Source organism: Alligator sinensis, unplaced genomic scaffold (assembly GCF_000455745.1).
Source record: "Alligator sinensis unplaced genomic scaffold, ASM45574v1 scaffold862_1, whole genome shotgun sequence".
NCBI lineage: Eukaryota > Metazoa > Chordata > Crocodylia > Alligatoridae > Alligator > Alligator sinensis.
Window position 1 is genome coordinate 1,802,900 of NW_005842066.1, and position 16,465 is coordinate 1,819,364.

Below are 16,465 nucleotides of genomic sequence, written 5' to 3' on the forward strand. Positions count from 1 at the left end.
CCCGCCCCCCCCCCCCCCCCAACTTGGGCACATACACATCCACACTAACCTAGGCACATGCATACCTATCGCCAATTCAAGCATTCCAGCACATACACTATACACCCCAAAAGTTAGACAAAAATCAATTGTCCATACCTGCATACTCAGTACACATACACAGATCACTAATTCATATATCATATATATACACACACACACACACACACACACACACACACACACACACATACAGCCCACCTACACATAGGTAAGTTCCTAACTTGGATGGCACAGTATGGATGTGTGTGCTTGGGGTACCTGGGATACTTGGTGGAAGGTTAAGGTGAGAGAGAGAGAGTTAAAGTGTAGGGAGTGAAAGCTGCCAGAACTGAGATTAGAACCGGTGAACTAGAGAGGAGCTGGCTGAGGAACTGAGGCTTGGGGTGACTTAAGGTAGATTGGGGCTGGAAACTGAGGCAGACAGCTGAGATACTGGGGAGAGGGGAGGGTGCAGATAAGTGGTGGCAAGGAGGAGACAGCCAGGAAAGAGAGAGAGGGGCAGAAACCTGGAAGCTTGGGACTGGAAACAGGCTGACAGCTTAGAGACTGGGGGGGGGGCAGATAACTGGTGGCAAGGAAGAAAGTCAGGAAATGGACAAAAACCCAACTCGGGGTTTCAAAAGAATAGGTTTATTAAACAGACAACACACCACACAGCCCCATGAAGTTATTGGTTCTCACGCACGCATGCGTGCACACACTCACAATAGCAGCAGGAGAAAGAGACTCAGTGGAATGGCTGGAGCCCAGGTAGGGAAGAGAAGCAGAGTCCAAGTCCTTGGTTGAAGAGGGGATAGGGAGTGATAGCTATTTTTCCAGGCTGGAAAGGGGTCCCTGTCCAGTAGGTGTTGTCCAGTGGGGGGTCGCCAGCAGGGCCTCTGGGTGAATAGGTGGTGTGGCATGGTGCTGGTCCACATGGAGAGGGCATCCCCAAAGAGTCAGTCTTCACTACCCCTTTTTATGGGGCAGACTACCTCTGATCTCCTATGGGGAGGGCCTGTCCAGGCAAGGTCAGTCCTGTTCCAGAGGGTTCCAGGTGTTCTTACTGAGCATGTGCAGCCTGGCACAATGGTGGCTGCCTCATCTATTGTTTCTTGAATGCTGAGGGTGGTTCCAAGGGCTGGGTCATTGGTCCAGGTATTGGTGTTGATGGTTCGGTCATTCAGAGGCATTTATGTTTAGACCTACTGCCATTGTCTCTCCAGCACCCGCATTCATCCCCATTCATTCAGGAACCAAGTTACATAGGAGGTGTTAGGTGTGAGTCAAGGGTTACACAACCGGGCCTGGGGACAGGATGGAGACTTGACAAACAAAATGGAAACTTGACATGACTTATGCTAACTTACATATGTAGGTCTAAATCATATAGTACTAGTAAAACAGTAATATAGAACAGTAAAAATCAATATAAACATAATAATTATACAATATAAAGAAGGAGAAAAAACAAAACAAATACAACTTGCTACCAAAATAAAATGCTGAAGCTTATCCTATCTCCTAGCTCACTTATACTTATCTATAGGGAATAGAGAGAGAGAAAAAGTCAGAAATGTTTGGGGAAGGGGAGGGAATGCATTTTAAATGTAAAAAGAAAAGAAAAAATGGGGGTTTTGCTACATATTTAATAGACTATGTATTAAAACAACATCAAAATCTTTAGTAACCCTAAAACATTGTTTTATCAATTATGGTAGCCATAAGATCAGTTAAACTTAAAAAAAGTTGATCGCAATTAGTTGCATGATTAAAAAAAATTAGTTGCAATTCATTGCAATTTTAATTGTGCAGCTAAAAACTCAAAATTATGGAGGTACTTTGTATGCTATGGGGGTGGGGTTTGCGTGTGTGTGTGAGTTTGGGATGGTATGGGGGGTTTTGGGTGGGTGTGTGTGGCGGGGGGGTCCCTGCATGTCCTGGCAAGATGCAGTGTACTGTGGGCCAGGAGTGAGGGGCAGCAGCAGAGCTGGGGGAGCAGTAGCTTGGGACTAGCAGACATGGACAGAGACACAAACAGACAGACACACACAGACACAGCGCCTAGCACGTAAGTCTGTGGAGGAAGTGGGGTGGAGGGAGAGGGGCAGATCAAGGTCCACACAGTGAGGGAGGGAGTAGGACGGGCAGGCCAGGGTGGGTTGTGGGACAGAGCCATGGGAAGCTCGTCCAGGGGTGCGAGAAGTGGACTGCCCACTGTGCGCTGGGCTCTGTGCCTTGCTACCACTGCCTCCGGAGCTTTGCGGGACACCATACGCCTTCTGTGCACTGGCTGCATTTTGTCCCCTGCCTGCCTGGTGTTGGAGGGCACATGGCATCCTGCGCAGTTCTGGAGGCAGCAGTAGTGAGTTGCAGAGCCCAGCACGCAGTGGGAGCTCACCTCCATCCAGCACACAGATTTGTGGAGCACATGCCCCCCCATGCCTGCCCCAAGGCTCGTACAGCAGTGGGAGCCCCTCCGTGCGCCTGGAAAGGCCCAGGCTACCCTGGGAGGGGCTGTGTCCTTTTGTGCCGGCTCTGCCATAGGGATGGGGTAGGCTAGCGTGAGGAGAGAGAAACCGCGGGGAGCAGTGGACTCCCTGCTGTGTGCTGGGCTCTGCTCCTTGCTGACGTTGCCTCCAGAGTTGTGTGGTATGCCATGTGCCTTCTGTGTGCTGGCTGTACTGTGTCCCCTGCCCGCCCAGTGGCAGAAGGCACATGGCGTCCCACGCAGCTCCAGAGCCTGATGTTACTGCGTCAGGAACTGCGCAGGACGCCATGTGCTTTCTGCCGCCAGGTGGGCAGGGGACACAGTGCAGCCAGCGCGTGGAAGGCACATGGCATTGCATGAGACTCCTGAGGCAGCAGTAGTGGGGTGCAGAGCCCAGTGGGCAGCCCGTCTCCACCCCGTGCACAGATCTGGAGGGAGACGTGCCACCTGGGCTCTGACCGTCCCACCCCTGCCCCAGGGCCTGATTCTCCCCTTCCCTGCCCCTGCCTTACTCCTCCCTCACAGTGGGGGGTCTCAATTTCTCTCCTTTTCCCCCCCAACACACTTACCTGTTGGGTTGGCAGTGTGCAGCAGGCTGCAGCTGAGCTGTGTGTGCGCGCGCGGCCCCTCCCACTGGTCTTCCATGTACCACTCCCAGGTCATCTGCATCATGTACCACAGTTTGGGAAGTACTGTTTTAACTATTACAGTATACTTAAAGTGATAACCCCATCCCTAAAATAAACAAAGTTATGCCAAGTATGAAAAGAACCTGAGTATAGGTTCTGATTTGAAGAACAAATTGGGTTTTGCTGATATAAAACACCTTTATTTGTGTGGATAGAATTATACTAGGCTTTAATTGTCTCAGTGTGCAGTAGAACTAACTCTACTTACCTGTGAAATGTCCCTTTGGAATGAACTTATCTTTTCATAATCAAAGTGTTCAAACCTAAGGAGTATGAAAGGTGAGGGCGGAAAATAAAGGAAGCAGGTTTCCTATCAAATTTGTGTTCTGGGAAAGAGGGGAATAACTTGCATTTTTCTTTCAACTAACTTGAGCTATGTGGGAATTCATGTCTTTACCTACTGTCAGACCAGTCCCTTACTGTATCTAGGCTGGGGAATGCTTGAGTTGAAATCATCACAGTGTTGCAAAAGCATCAAAAGAGTGTATCTATCTTTAATATATACAAATAAAGCTTTTTAAGTCAGTAATTTTAAAATGTAAGGGTTGAGCAAAAGGTTCGTCATTGAAAAAAAGAAAATTGTGAAAAAATTAGAGTGCAAAGTCCGAGTTCAAATGTAATTATCCTTGTCATTGTCCCATATTACTATTATTACATTTGTGTGTGGTCCTTCCCCCCTACCCCCAAGATCTGAGGTGTACGTGAAATAGGCAGTTGGGATGTAGTACTTGATGAATCTTGATTTGTAGTAGTTTTCTAAAGAACCAATTACTCCGTCTGTTTTACAGCTGTTAGAGAAATTGTTATCCACCACTTAGAAGTAAATACATATTATGTCTCTCTTGTATCTTGTCAGATTGCTAGTTTTTTAACTGTTTAAATTTTTAAATTTCCCCCATCACTTCTTCCCCTCTGAGCAGAAGAACTACCTCATTGGGTCCTGTCAGCAATGAAATGTCTAGCAAATTGTAAGTATACCTACCAAATCTGTTAAAACCCAATTGAACTCATTCCTTTTTTCTTACTTTGCCAGATTTCTCTTATTTAAGGGGTCAAAATATGTCCCCTGATGCATGTACAAGAAAACAGATTGAAGAGAAGGTGTATCCAATTGCCAAAGTAATCTATTTCCTTTGAGCATGCAAAGTTATTTTGAGTAGAAATGTCACAAATGAAAGTTCTGAACAAGTCGTTGTCAGATGGTCCAGTGATGAGTGTATAGAGACACATAGCTTAAAGGCTAAAATTGTACATAATGATTGTTGCATGTGTTGAAATGGGTGGTCATTGGGGATCTTGGTTTTCTCTGATAAAATCCGTGATTAAAATGAACACTGTATATATATTTAAACTGTAAGTATATCAATAAAACATTGTGTTCCATTGATATAGATGTATACAAGAGACAGAAAAAGATCTTGGAGTCATCATTGATGCCACAATGAACATGGGCCGACGGTGTGGGGACGCGGTCAGGAAGGCTAATCATACTTTGTTGTGCATCCACAGATGCATCTCAAGCAGGTCCAAGGAGGTGATCCTCCCCCCTCTATGCGACACTGGTCAGGCCGCAGCTGGAGTACTGCATCCAGTTCTGAGCGCTGCACTTCAGGAGGGATGTGGCCAATATGGAGAGGGTCCAAAGGAGGGCCACCTGCATGATCAGGGGTCAGCAGGGCAGGCCCTTTTGAGGAGAGGCTGAGGGACCTGAACTTGTTCAGCCTTGAAAAGAGAAGGCTGAGAGGGGATCTAGTGGCAGTCTACAAACTAGTCAAGGGGGATCAGCAGCCATTGGGAGAGTCCCTGTTTCCCCGAACAATCCCGGGAGTTACAAGAAACATTGGACACAAGCTAGCGGAGGATAGTTTCAGGCTAGCCATTAGGCAGCGCTATTTCACTGTCAGGGCGGCTAGGACCTGGAACCAACTTCCAAAAGAAGTGGTGCTGGCTCCTACCCTGGGGGTCTTTAAAAGAAGGCTGGACGAACATCTTCCTGGGGTTGTTTGACCCCAGTACTCTTTCCTGCCACGGCAGGGTGTCGGACTAGATGATGATCTCAGGTCCCTTCCGACCCTACCAACTATGAAACTATATATCTCCCCATCTATATCAATTGAGCACAATGTTTTATTGATATACTTACAGTTTTAAAGCAATTTGAAAGCCTATGAGTGCCTCAATCAATATACTAGAATAAATTCTAAATATCTGAACATTTTAGTATTTGACCTTGGGTCTTCTGTCATGGAAAATCAGAGCTCTCTGTGCCCTCTTAGCTCACCAGGATGCAGGTCCAGGCCCCTGGGCCCTGCTGGTGCCCCTCACCCCCTTCCCCCAGGCCTGCCAGAAGGGGCCCTGAGCTGCCAGGGCTATGGCGCCATGGACCTGAGTCCACAGTGCCTGAACCTCAGCTGCCCACACGAGGCAGTTGCTGCTGCAGTGGATGGAACATAGAGCCCAGCTTCCCTTCCCCCACAGGTGGCATGGCCAGAGTGGAGCCCAAGGAGGGGCAGGGGCAGGCTGCCCTCTGTGGGCTGAGGTGTGGGTGTGGGGCTGGCTCCCCACCGCTGCTTGCACTCCCAGGGGGGCATGGGGCATGTGCCTCCCAGATTTGTGTGCAGAGCTGTGGGCTCCTGCCTTGCTGCCCTCCCCGTGAGGCCTCCGCAGCCCAGCGGACAGAACCTGGTGCATCAGGACAGAGCGAGGCTGGGTGAGGAAGGTCCTTGCCGCTGCTGCGAGCCCCGTGCTGCCCTGGCAAGGTGCCCCCTGCCTGCCCAGCAACAGTGAGGGGCACAGCACTGCGCCGTTGTCCCTGCTACTGCCGAGTAGACGCAGGGCGCCTCGCCAAAGTGGTGTGGGGCTCGCAGCAGCAGCAAGGAACTTCCCTGCCTAGCCCCACTCTGTCCTGCCATGCCCAGTCCCACCCACAGAGCTGCAGAAGCCCCAGGGGGAGACGAGCAGGGAGGGGAGTCTGCAGCAGGCAGTTTGCACCCACCCCTTGCCCCATGTAGAAATCTGGTGGGCACAAGCTCCCCCATGAGTGTGTGCAGTAGCGGGGAGCCAGACCCTTCCCCTCCACCCCCCCGCCCCATCCTGATACCCCTGATTGCACCCTGCATCGTGATGCCTCTTGCAATGAAAGCATTTAATTAGGGGACTGGCTATGCTGTCCATAACCCTTTATATTACAAACTGCTACTTTAATCCACTTGAGGATTAGCCATGCATATGTAACCCATGCAGGGCGCCTTGCCAAAGTGGTGTGGGGCTTGCAGCAGCAGCAAGGAACTTCCCCGCCTAGCCCCACTCTGTCCTGCCGTGCCAGGTCCCACCCACTGGGCTGCAGAAGCCCCAGGGGGAGACAACCCATTTGTAACCCACACTGTTTCCGCTCCTTCCATCTTGGCATGGACTCCCAAAGAAGCCTACCTGGAAGTTAGCAATATTATAGGCAGCCAGGGACACCTCAACAGAAGCACATGGCTAAGGTGCAGGGTGCTGATCTCCGTGGACACCAGATGGTGCTGCCATGCTCTAAAGAGCTTCATTCAAACTGCTGCTGATCATTGTTTTTGCTGATGGCTGAAGGTTTTTACTGAGTTTACTGACAGTTGGCAATCCTGTTACATATGCATGGCCGATCCTCAAGTGGATTAAAGTAGCAGTTTGTAATATAAAGGGTTATAGATAGTATAGCCAGTCCCCTAATTAAATGCTTTCATTGCAAGAGGCAGTGTGACTAAACGGATTCTCTTCTGTATAGGTTCAGGTACTGCATTGCTCATCGCCCTGTTGGACGGTCTTCTGGTGATATATTAAGTAACAGTTCCCATATGTTTGCTCTCTTATCCTGTTTCCAGGAAGAGAAGCATATATACAGCAGAATATATTGGTTTGTTAGGGTTTTAGGTAATTTCTTTATTTTATTTTCTATTTTTCTTTCCTTTTCTTTTATCCCCTTTCCCCCTTTTGCTTTTCCTGTTTCTTTCTTTTTCTGTGTTTTACATAAAGAAAATGAAATTACTTGCAGTTGAAGCAGAAGGTGCTAAGGACAATCAGGTTGATAGTTGTCCTTAGTGTCTGAGGGAGTTTATTATACTGTCTCAGACCAGCTCTTGAGAAATGTGTCTTCTGTATGAGATGAATTTTATACTTTTTGTAAAGAACTGAATCTTGGGCCTGTCTTAAAAGACAGGTTTCTAGCCTCCAGGTCTTACAAAAATGACTTTATGTAAATGTGTAGTCACCTTATAGAATGGGAGGAATAATGCTTGCCTGTCTCCTAAGCTAAGCATATATTCAGCACATTCTGCTACTCCTTTTGAAGCTAGCCATTGCTCCCTTCACTTAACAATCATTAGATAAAATGGATAGGGAGCAAGCAGAGCAGTGGGAAGTGCACAGAGGAGTTTCTGCCCTGTGGAAACAAGGGTCCAGGCTAGAACCCAGGACCTGTTTCCTTCTAGAGTACCAAGTACTTTACTGAATCACTTGCTCTCTAGCTGGTTCCCTTTCTCCTTGCTTTACATACCTCTCTCTTTTTGTGGCCCAGAAAGCCAGCTTCAAAAGGAGCACTGGAGAGGGGTCTGCACAATACCTGATCTGTGGTACCGTGGCTTAAAATAGTGAGCTGGAAAGTTAGAAAGATGCATGTTCAAATCCTATCTGGGCAAAGGGGGCCTAGAACCTGCATCTCTGGTTTCCTAGATGAGTGCCTGTTTGGGTAGAAGGAGTCTACACATATAGCTGCATGTATAGCTGGCCAGTGTGTAGCTACCTATGCATTCTCAGTCTGCTTGTGCACACTTACATCTCCACAATTTAGGAGAAGCAGAATCACTATCTATGCTTAAGTACCAAAGACGCCACTTAGCTAGAAACCTGCCATTTAAATGCTACCCTTAGTGTTTACAGCTAAATGAGCATCCATTACAGTCTTCAGAATTCAGGTGAGGTGTGGAAAGGACAGGCAAAAATGATTGTCAGAACAATGGGTGCCTGTACATGAGCAGTGAGGCTGCTCCTGTGCACCGTAATTACAGCACATCCGAACAGACTTGGTTAATCAAGTCTGCTGGAGTGTGGTAATTATTATGCTCTCGCAGACTCCAGTGTCTTATGTATCGATGTCTCCAAGCTTAAAAATGGTGTCAGGGGTGCTTTAACTAATGCTTGTTTGAGCTTTAGATAAAGCACCCCTGCCACCATTTTTAGGCATGGGGATGCTGATACATGAGAGGCTCTGGGCAGTTTTTTAATTACAGCGGCTCTATGAGCCACTCTAATTAAAGCATCCCCCAACCCCACACCCGGAGCACGTGTATAAACGCCCCATGTGACTTAACTTCTGGTTTGCCTTTTGTTACAAAGTGATCTAAACTTCCCATGTCCTCCCCATTTTTTATTGACTGTAAACAAAAATGAATGATCTTATTTGTGGTTAAAAATGCATTTTCTCTTTTGGAGGGCCCACTTGCTCAGACTTGAAGCAGCCTACATACACAGGATTTGAAAGGGATGTTTTCAAAACCATAGCAGACTACTATGGCCAAATGAAGGAGCCTCTTCTCACATTTCATCTTTTTGATGTTTTTGTCAGTGTTTTAGGTATGTTGTCTTCTGATGTATTAAATGAACTGGGGACTAATTGAAGGGGGCTGGGTCTTCTCTTGAATTAACTTGGACTAATTGAAGGGGGCTGGGTCTTCTCTTGAATTAACTTTTTATAAAGCATATCAACAAAAGTGGAATGGTCACGCTAGACTTATTGCAGGGCCAGTCAAGAGCTAAGACATCTAGGAGCTACCTAGTACTTGGATGATGTCATTTTGGAATTCCAGATACTATATGTGCAAACCAAGGAGTTGTGGTTGAACACTTGGTAAAAACTAGATTGTAAAAGCTGAATGAATGGCAAGACTTCATTTGGTCCCATTATTTCTGATAAGTGGAAACAGAAACAAGTAAGGATCAAGAAGTGTTGTAGATTTTTTGGGTTTTTTTTTTTTTTTTTTTTTTTTTTTGGCATAGGAACCATCTCTGGCTGTAAATAAAGCATTCTAATATTTGAGCCCAAAGAATGGGTTGGATGAACAGACTATAAGGTGGATAGAAAACTGGCTGGATTAGTTAGGTTCAAAGGGTTGTGATCAATGGCTCAATGTCTAGTTGGCAGCCAGTATCTAATGGAGTGTCCCAGGGCTTTGGTTTGGGCAGGGGTGGGCAAAATATGGCCCGCAGGCTGGATCTGGCCCTTGAGGCCATTCTATCTGGACTGTGGGGCCCCTAAAATTTTTTGAAAACTTAAAATTTATCTGTCCTTGGTTCCTGTAAAACATGACAGTAACCAGGGGTAGTAGGAGCCAGGGGAAGCCTGGCGGGCTCCCGCAAGAGCAGGGGCTTCTGGCCTGGAACCATGTGGCTGTCCCAGCATGAGATCCTCAGGTAAGGGTGGGGGGAAGGGCAGGGAAGGATCTGGTGCAGAGCACGGGGAAAAGTGGCCCCTCCCCTGCCCCGTGGTCTGCGCTCCCTGCTGCAGCTGCTTGCAGCCTGCATGGGCTGCCTGTGCCTGCTCAGGACAACCCCACATGGGCTGCACGTGGCTGGCGCCAGGAGACACCCGGCTGTGCGCTGCCCTTCGGCTGTACTGTGGGGCTGGGGGGGCAGTGGTTGTGAGCGGGTGCAGGAGCACAGGGCCTGCACTGGTGTCCCAGGGCCAGCTCCAGCGGGGCCCAGAGCAGGGTGGCAGGAGAACAGAGTCCCGGCTGGCAGGACCTCTATGGAGCTGGGCCAGCTCCCCGCTCTCCCTGCTCTGGTGCAGCCCAACCCAGCTCCACAGACCGCTGCAAGCCTGCGCCCTGCTCTGGGTCACACCAGTGCTGGCCCCAGGACATTGGTCCCAAGATGGTGACCAGGGGCAGGGCACCTGTCAAGGGGCAGGGCTACCCACGCGGCCCTTGACAGCTTGCAAAAACTGGGTAAGGGGCCCTCTACCCAAAATAATTGCCTGCCCCTGGTCTTGGGGCTGGTTTTGTTCAATAAATTCATCGATGTTCTGGAAGATGGAATAGAGTGCACCCTCAGCAAGTTTGCAGATGACACCAAGCTGGGGGAGTAATAGATATGTTGGAGAGTAGGGCTAGAGTTTGGAGAAACCTAGGAAAATTGGAGGACCAGACCAAAAGAAATCTCATGAGGTTCAATAAGGACAAATGCAAAGCTGTGCACTTAGGACAGAACAATCTCATGCACTGGTACAGGCTGGAGACTGCCTGGCTAAGCAGCTGCTCTGCAGAAGAGGACCTGGGAGTTATGGTGGACAATAAGTTGAATATGAGTCAACAGTGTTCCCTTGTTGCCAAGAAGGTTAATGGCATACTGGGCTGCATTAGTAAGAGCATTGCCAGCAGATTGAGGGAAGTGATTATCCCCCTCTATTTGGTGCTGGTGAGGCCAGATCTGGAGTACTGTGTCCAGTTTTTTGGGCACCTCACTACAGAAAGGATGTAGACAGATTGGAGAGAATTCAGCAGAGGACAATCAAAAATGGTTGGAGGGCTGGGGCACATGACTTCTGAGGAAAGGCTGAGGGAACTGGGCTTATGTAGTCTGGAGAAGAAAAGACTGAGGGGGGGATTTAATAGCAGCCTTCAACTACCTGAAGTGGGGTTCAAAACAGGATGGAGCTAGATTGTTCTCAGTGGTGGCAGATGACAGAACAAGGAGCAGTGGTCTCAAGCTGCAGCAAGGGAAGTTTAGGGGAGATAGCAGGAAAAACCTTCTCACTAGGAGGATAGTAAAGACTGGAACAGGTTACCCAGAGAGGTGGTGTAATCTCCATCTTTGGAGGTTTTTAAGACCTGGGTAGACAAAGGCTTGGCTGGGGGGAGATAGTGGGGGAAGGTCCTGCTTTGAGCAAGAGGTTGGACAAGATGACCTCCTGAGGTCCCTATTTTTCTATGATTCTATGATAAGCCTATGCTATTGCTATATATCTTAGACTTTATTTTGGAGGTAGGCAGCAGAATGCTTTAGCTTTTGAATTTTTAAAAGGGTTTAGGAGTAGCTTAGTATAGTATGACCTAAGGGCCTGATATTTAAAGATATTTGGGTGCCTAAAGATATGCAAACTTCTGGGATTTTCAAAATCTGTCTCGGAATCCAACTGTTTATTTTTAGTTGTCAAAATACCTCTAAAAATTAAGCCCCCAAGCCTTGCTTTGATGAGTAGTATGTAGATCATTTAAAACCTAAGTCTTGATGACTTGCTTCCTTAAATTTGTAATTTGTCTAGAAATGACGGTTTTTTCATTCTGCTTTTAAGATACTGACCCATTGAGCCTGGCTGAGCATTGCTTGAACTGGACAGGATGACCTTGTTAGACAATTTAGAGCTCCAGTTTTGTCTAGAGTTCAACTTTGATATTAAATAACCCTGTTCTTGGCATCAAATTCACTTTTTTTATGATTGGGACGCACTGCCTAGTAAAAGAGTGTGATTATAATATTGAAGTCGGTAAGAACCTGACTTCAGTGGGAATAGGATTAGGTCTTAACATTCCAGTATTAAACAAACAGACTTCTAAAAATGAAAGTCTGTTCCTTTGTTATAAGGGTGTATAGGAATAAAACATAAGTGGTGTTCTAACCATTTAAGAATGTGTGTTCAGAAAAGTGACTGTGAAAACAGCACTTTCAGATGGAAAAAATCTGATTCCTGTGCACATTCAGTCATAGTCCACTTGTCCAGTGTAAAAACATACTCCGTTTAATTCTCAAAAGCCAGCAGATCTATGTGAGAATGAGATGGCTTGTTTCTTGACTTTCACCATAATCTAGTTCAGGCATGGCAAAATATGGCCCACGGGCCAGATCTGGCCTGCCAGGCACTTTCATCTGGCCCACAGAACCCACCCCCCCCTCAACGAATAGTACCCTGCCTAGCCCTTCCGCCCATGAGGGTGGGAGTGAGGCACCCACCTGTACAACCCCCCAACATACCCTATTGGGCCTCACTCCCATCCTTTTGGGTAGGAGGGCTCTGACCAGCCAGCAACTTCTGGGTGGGGCTCCAGCTGCAGCTAGAACCTGCTTGCTTTGGGCCAGCAGGTAGGGAAGTGGCAGGGCGGGTGGGGGTGGTGGAGTTGCAGCTGGATGGAAGCGGGAGTACAGAATGGAGCCTGCACCCAGAAGGGGAGTGGGAGCACAGAGCTCAGCTAGGCAAGGTGTAGATGTGATGTTGGGGGGGCTGTATGGACCCTGCACACACTTCCCCCTTGGCGTGCAGCCCCAGCTGCTGGCAGCAGCAGCAGCCGGAGAGGTCAAGGCATTCATGCCTGGCACAGGCGTGGCTCTGGCCAGCGCTGCACAGGAGGAGAGAGCAGAGCTTGCCCTGTCGTGGGGGCTCTACACCGTGTGCCTTCAGCTCCAGCATTCACAGCGGGGGAAGCCCTGCACTGAAGCCTGCCGTTTCCCCTGCTTCCTGCTGTGCAGGTCCCCACAGTCTGCCAGCAGTGGAGTGAGCCTTGCCCCCTGCTTCCCCATGGAGTCCAGAGCGGGGCTTCCCCGCTGCGTGTGGCAGCGCAGGCGCGCGGCATGCAGCCGCTGTGATAGAAGCAGCCGGGCAGGCTGTGCTGGGGTGTGTCCAACTTTGTTTAAATGAATCCTTTCCCATGAAAAGTTATTGTCTTAATCGTCAGTATTTTGGCTTGCTCTATCATTTTATTTTAAATTAACACTTCTCTTCAAAGTTTGAATTCTGAGTTGAGAGGGATTCACTGGCATAGGCATCTCAACATGTTCATCCAGAAAGGCTGTTTTTAGATTTAAATATCTCACAGAATCAAAGGATGAAAACCTGGCCAGTTTAAATTGATGGCAATATTCCCATATACCTCAATAGATATGGGGCTTTTGCCTATAGTTTCATGCTCTTACACTGTCCATAGTTAATTTGGTTCATAGTCCATAGCTAAAATGAATTATGGACCCCTAAAATTTATTCTGTACATATTAGGTGTCCTCCCATTTTATTGTTGTGATCAGCTCATTAAAGGGTGAAAATTGCTTCTCACCATATATAGCTCAGGCCTGGCAATTGTGAATTGCATAAAGAACTTGTTCAAAAAGCAGCCCAATTATTTGCATTGGAAATAAAAATCAATGAAATAAAATTAGATGGTTATTTACACTACTGGTAATCTATAGCATTTGAATGTTCTTGTTGAATTGCTTTTATATTACCACATGTTGTGTTCAGTATTTCGGCCTTGGTAGCATGGGAAGTATGCCTGTTCCCAAATATGTTTTGATGTCTGCTTACATAGTTACCTGTAAGTCACAGAATACCTGAAATTTAGCACTCTTTAGAAAGTATTTGCAGCCTACCTCTGATGGGGTGAGATCACCCCCTACCTGGGAACCATGTGGCAGTGCAAAGTAGGAGGAAAGCTTTGAGACTGTACCAGAGACCAGGGCCTTCAAATGCTTATTTGGAAGTGTAGAGTGGAAGACCCACAATGGACTCTCTAATTCCTTGCCAATATGTGTGCCTAACTTCCTATTACACTGCTGTGGGCAGGGATGGTTGCCTTACCCCAGGTTTCTATGTAAAGAAGAGATTTGCATGTAGGGGCAATCTAGGTGAGGTAATTCACCCAGAGTTATTGAATTGGAAACAATATTTGTATGTGTTCATGATACTGTACAAGCTTTGGTTATTGTTTTTTGTTTAAGTCTTATCTGGAACTTACATTGTTGTTAACTAATCTTTTAGTAGCTGTCAGCTTCATGTGCCAAGCTGCATTTATGGTTCCTAACTAAAAACTTTTGGCCAATATACTAACCCAGAGGTGTCAAACTTGCCTTGTGCCTTGGACTGGATCCAGACCATGGGGAGCTTTGTGGGTCTAGACTGCAGCATGCAGTGGTGGCTCTGACTCTGGAGTGCAGCACATGGCAGCTCCATCTTCAGCACCAGCTCTGGACTGGAGCATGTGGTGGTAGTGGCAGCAGCTTGGGTTCTGGACTGGAGCACATGGCAGTGGCCCCAGCTCCCTTACATGACCTGTGCCATGGAGGAAGCTCCAGCTCTGGTTCCAGCATGGGACACATGGAGGGGGCTTGTGGCCAGGGACTGTGGGACTTGCTCACTCTCCTGCTGACTTGGCTCACTCTCCTTCTGATCACTGTTCTGTGGGAGGCTACTTCCCCTGGCCATGCTGTGTGGCAGGCTAGATAGAGCAGCTCCATGGGTTGGATTTGGCTCATGAGCTGTAGGTTTAACAACCCTACACTAACCAAAGAAAATAGTTCAAAGCTATACATAAGAATGAGTTCCATGCTCAATGAACTCATTAAGTCTTCGTTATGTTGGCTCTTTACGACAGTGTGCTTAGATTTGAATTAAATATAGATTAAATTTCAGGTTTTATATAGTATATTAAAACAAAAGTTATATGAAAGCATAGGGCTATAAATGTTAGCTTATACAGTTGATCCGTATGGGTAATCCTATATCGTATGTATAGATCATTAAAGCGTAAAATTGAAGAAGAGCCCTGCCCTGTGTGCAGATCTGGGGGGATATACCCCTTGTGCCCTCCTGGGGTGCGTGCCGGCCCCCCCCACCATGTTCCCTGGACGAGCCGGTCATGGCTCCATCCCACCCTGGCTTCAGGACCTGCCCCTGGCTCCAGCCCCACTTCCTCCCTCACTGCTGCTGCTGCAGTTACCTGTGTTGCCCTGTTTGAGGGGGGCATGTGGCCCCCCCCCCTCCGGTCTATGCGCAGTGCAGGCGGCTGCTGTTGTGGGCTGGGCTTTGTGCCCTGAGCCCCGCTATAGCGGGCCTGGGAGTGGCCGGACGCCACATGTGTCCCGCCGCCACATGTGTCCCGCCGTTTGGCTGAGCCACACTCGCACGTGGCCAGCTGCATCTGCCCCATGCAGAGGTTTTCATAGATTTCAGGTCGGAAGGGATGTATTAAATCATTGAGTCCAACCCCCTGCCCTGGGCAGAAAAGAGTGCTGGGGTCAAATGACCCCAGCCAGGTGTTTGTCCAATCTCCTCTTAAATACCTCCAAGGAAGGAGACAGCATCACCTCCCTTGGAAGTGTGTTCCATACTTGGGCCGTACTTGGCCCAGCTCCCCAGAGAGAGAGTAAGGAGAAGGGGAGGGTACCTACCGGTCCCTCCCCAGTGAGGTAGGGTCCCCTAGCCTAGGAACAGCTGATTTCCAATGGTGGGCCCACTGCGCATGCGCGCAGTTTTAAAAGGGCCTGCCAAAGGGAAAAAAACATCCAGACAGGCTCCAGGAGCAGTGCGAGATGCGCAGGTGCAAGCCTGCTGTGCCCCCGCTCCCCGAAAGGCCTTAGAGACCCCCAACTGTCGCGGAGCGCCCCCACCAACCCCCAGCAGCAGCTAGAGGTAAGTGGGGCTCCTGGTAGGAGGGTCTAGTCCCAGCCTAGCCAAAGGGAGGCAGCTAAACTGGAGCTGAGGGGTGTCTCACCCCAGCCTGCCAGGGAGCCACGTGACCAGAGCCTCGCAAACAGGCCATGCAAACAGGCACACTTGTCTGCTGGGCACGTGAGTTAGCACGGAGTTTGCACAGGAGGGCGAGCGGGAGGGACTGAGGCCCTGCCTGTGCCCCCCCACCCTAGGGAAGCCAGTCTCGGCCTTAGCCAGCCCACTAGTGGCATGACACAGATGGGCATGCGCCGCAACCCGAGGGTCCCCTCGGGGCCTGTGGCCCGCCCCCTCCCCACCACCCCCAGCACCTCAGAGACTGCCACACAGACGGAGCCCATAGCTCTGGGCTCCACGCAGGTGGAGCCTGTGGCTCTCGGCTACGGGGGCTGCCTGCCACTTTTTCAGGCTCTGGGGCCCAGGAGCATGGCCACCTCCCCTTGTGGGGTCTGCTTCCTACTGGGGTCTCTGGCGCGCCAGCTGGAGGAGCTCCAGGCTCCTGCAGCTCCAGGCTGCAGTCCAGAGACTGCATGCCATGAGGGACTGTGAGCAGGAGATAGATTCCTACTGCCAGGCCCTTCTCCCCTGGGAGGCAGAGGGTAGACCACAGTCTCCCTCCAGGACAAAGGAGGACTTGGGGACCTCCCATTCTGTCCAGCCAAGGGGTTGGACCAAGGTGGTCAAGGGCCCCAAGGCCCCTGCCCCACTGGAGCTTTGCAACAGGTCCGAACCTCTTGCAGCCCCAGCAGAGCCTGCTGTATTGCCCGCTCCTGCAGAGAATATGGGTGCTACTGTAGCTAC

At 49.1% G+C, this 16,465-nt stretch overlaps 1 protein-coding gene across 1 annotated transcript in view; it reads left to right on the top strand.

The window, feature by feature from the left end:
- DEPDC1B (DEP domain containing 1B) overlaps nt 1-16,465 on the top strand; it is a 68,347-nt gene that overhangs the window by 27,434 nt on the left and 24,448 nt on the right. Inside the window, exons 7-8 of the mRNA XM_014519907.2 lie at nt 4,122-4,169; nt 8,668-8,808. Coding sequence (XP_014375393.1) covers nt 4,122-4,169; nt 8,668-8,808 — 189 coding nt within the window. The remainder of the gene's footprint in view (nt 1-4,121; nt 4,170-8,667; nt 8,809-16,465) is intronic.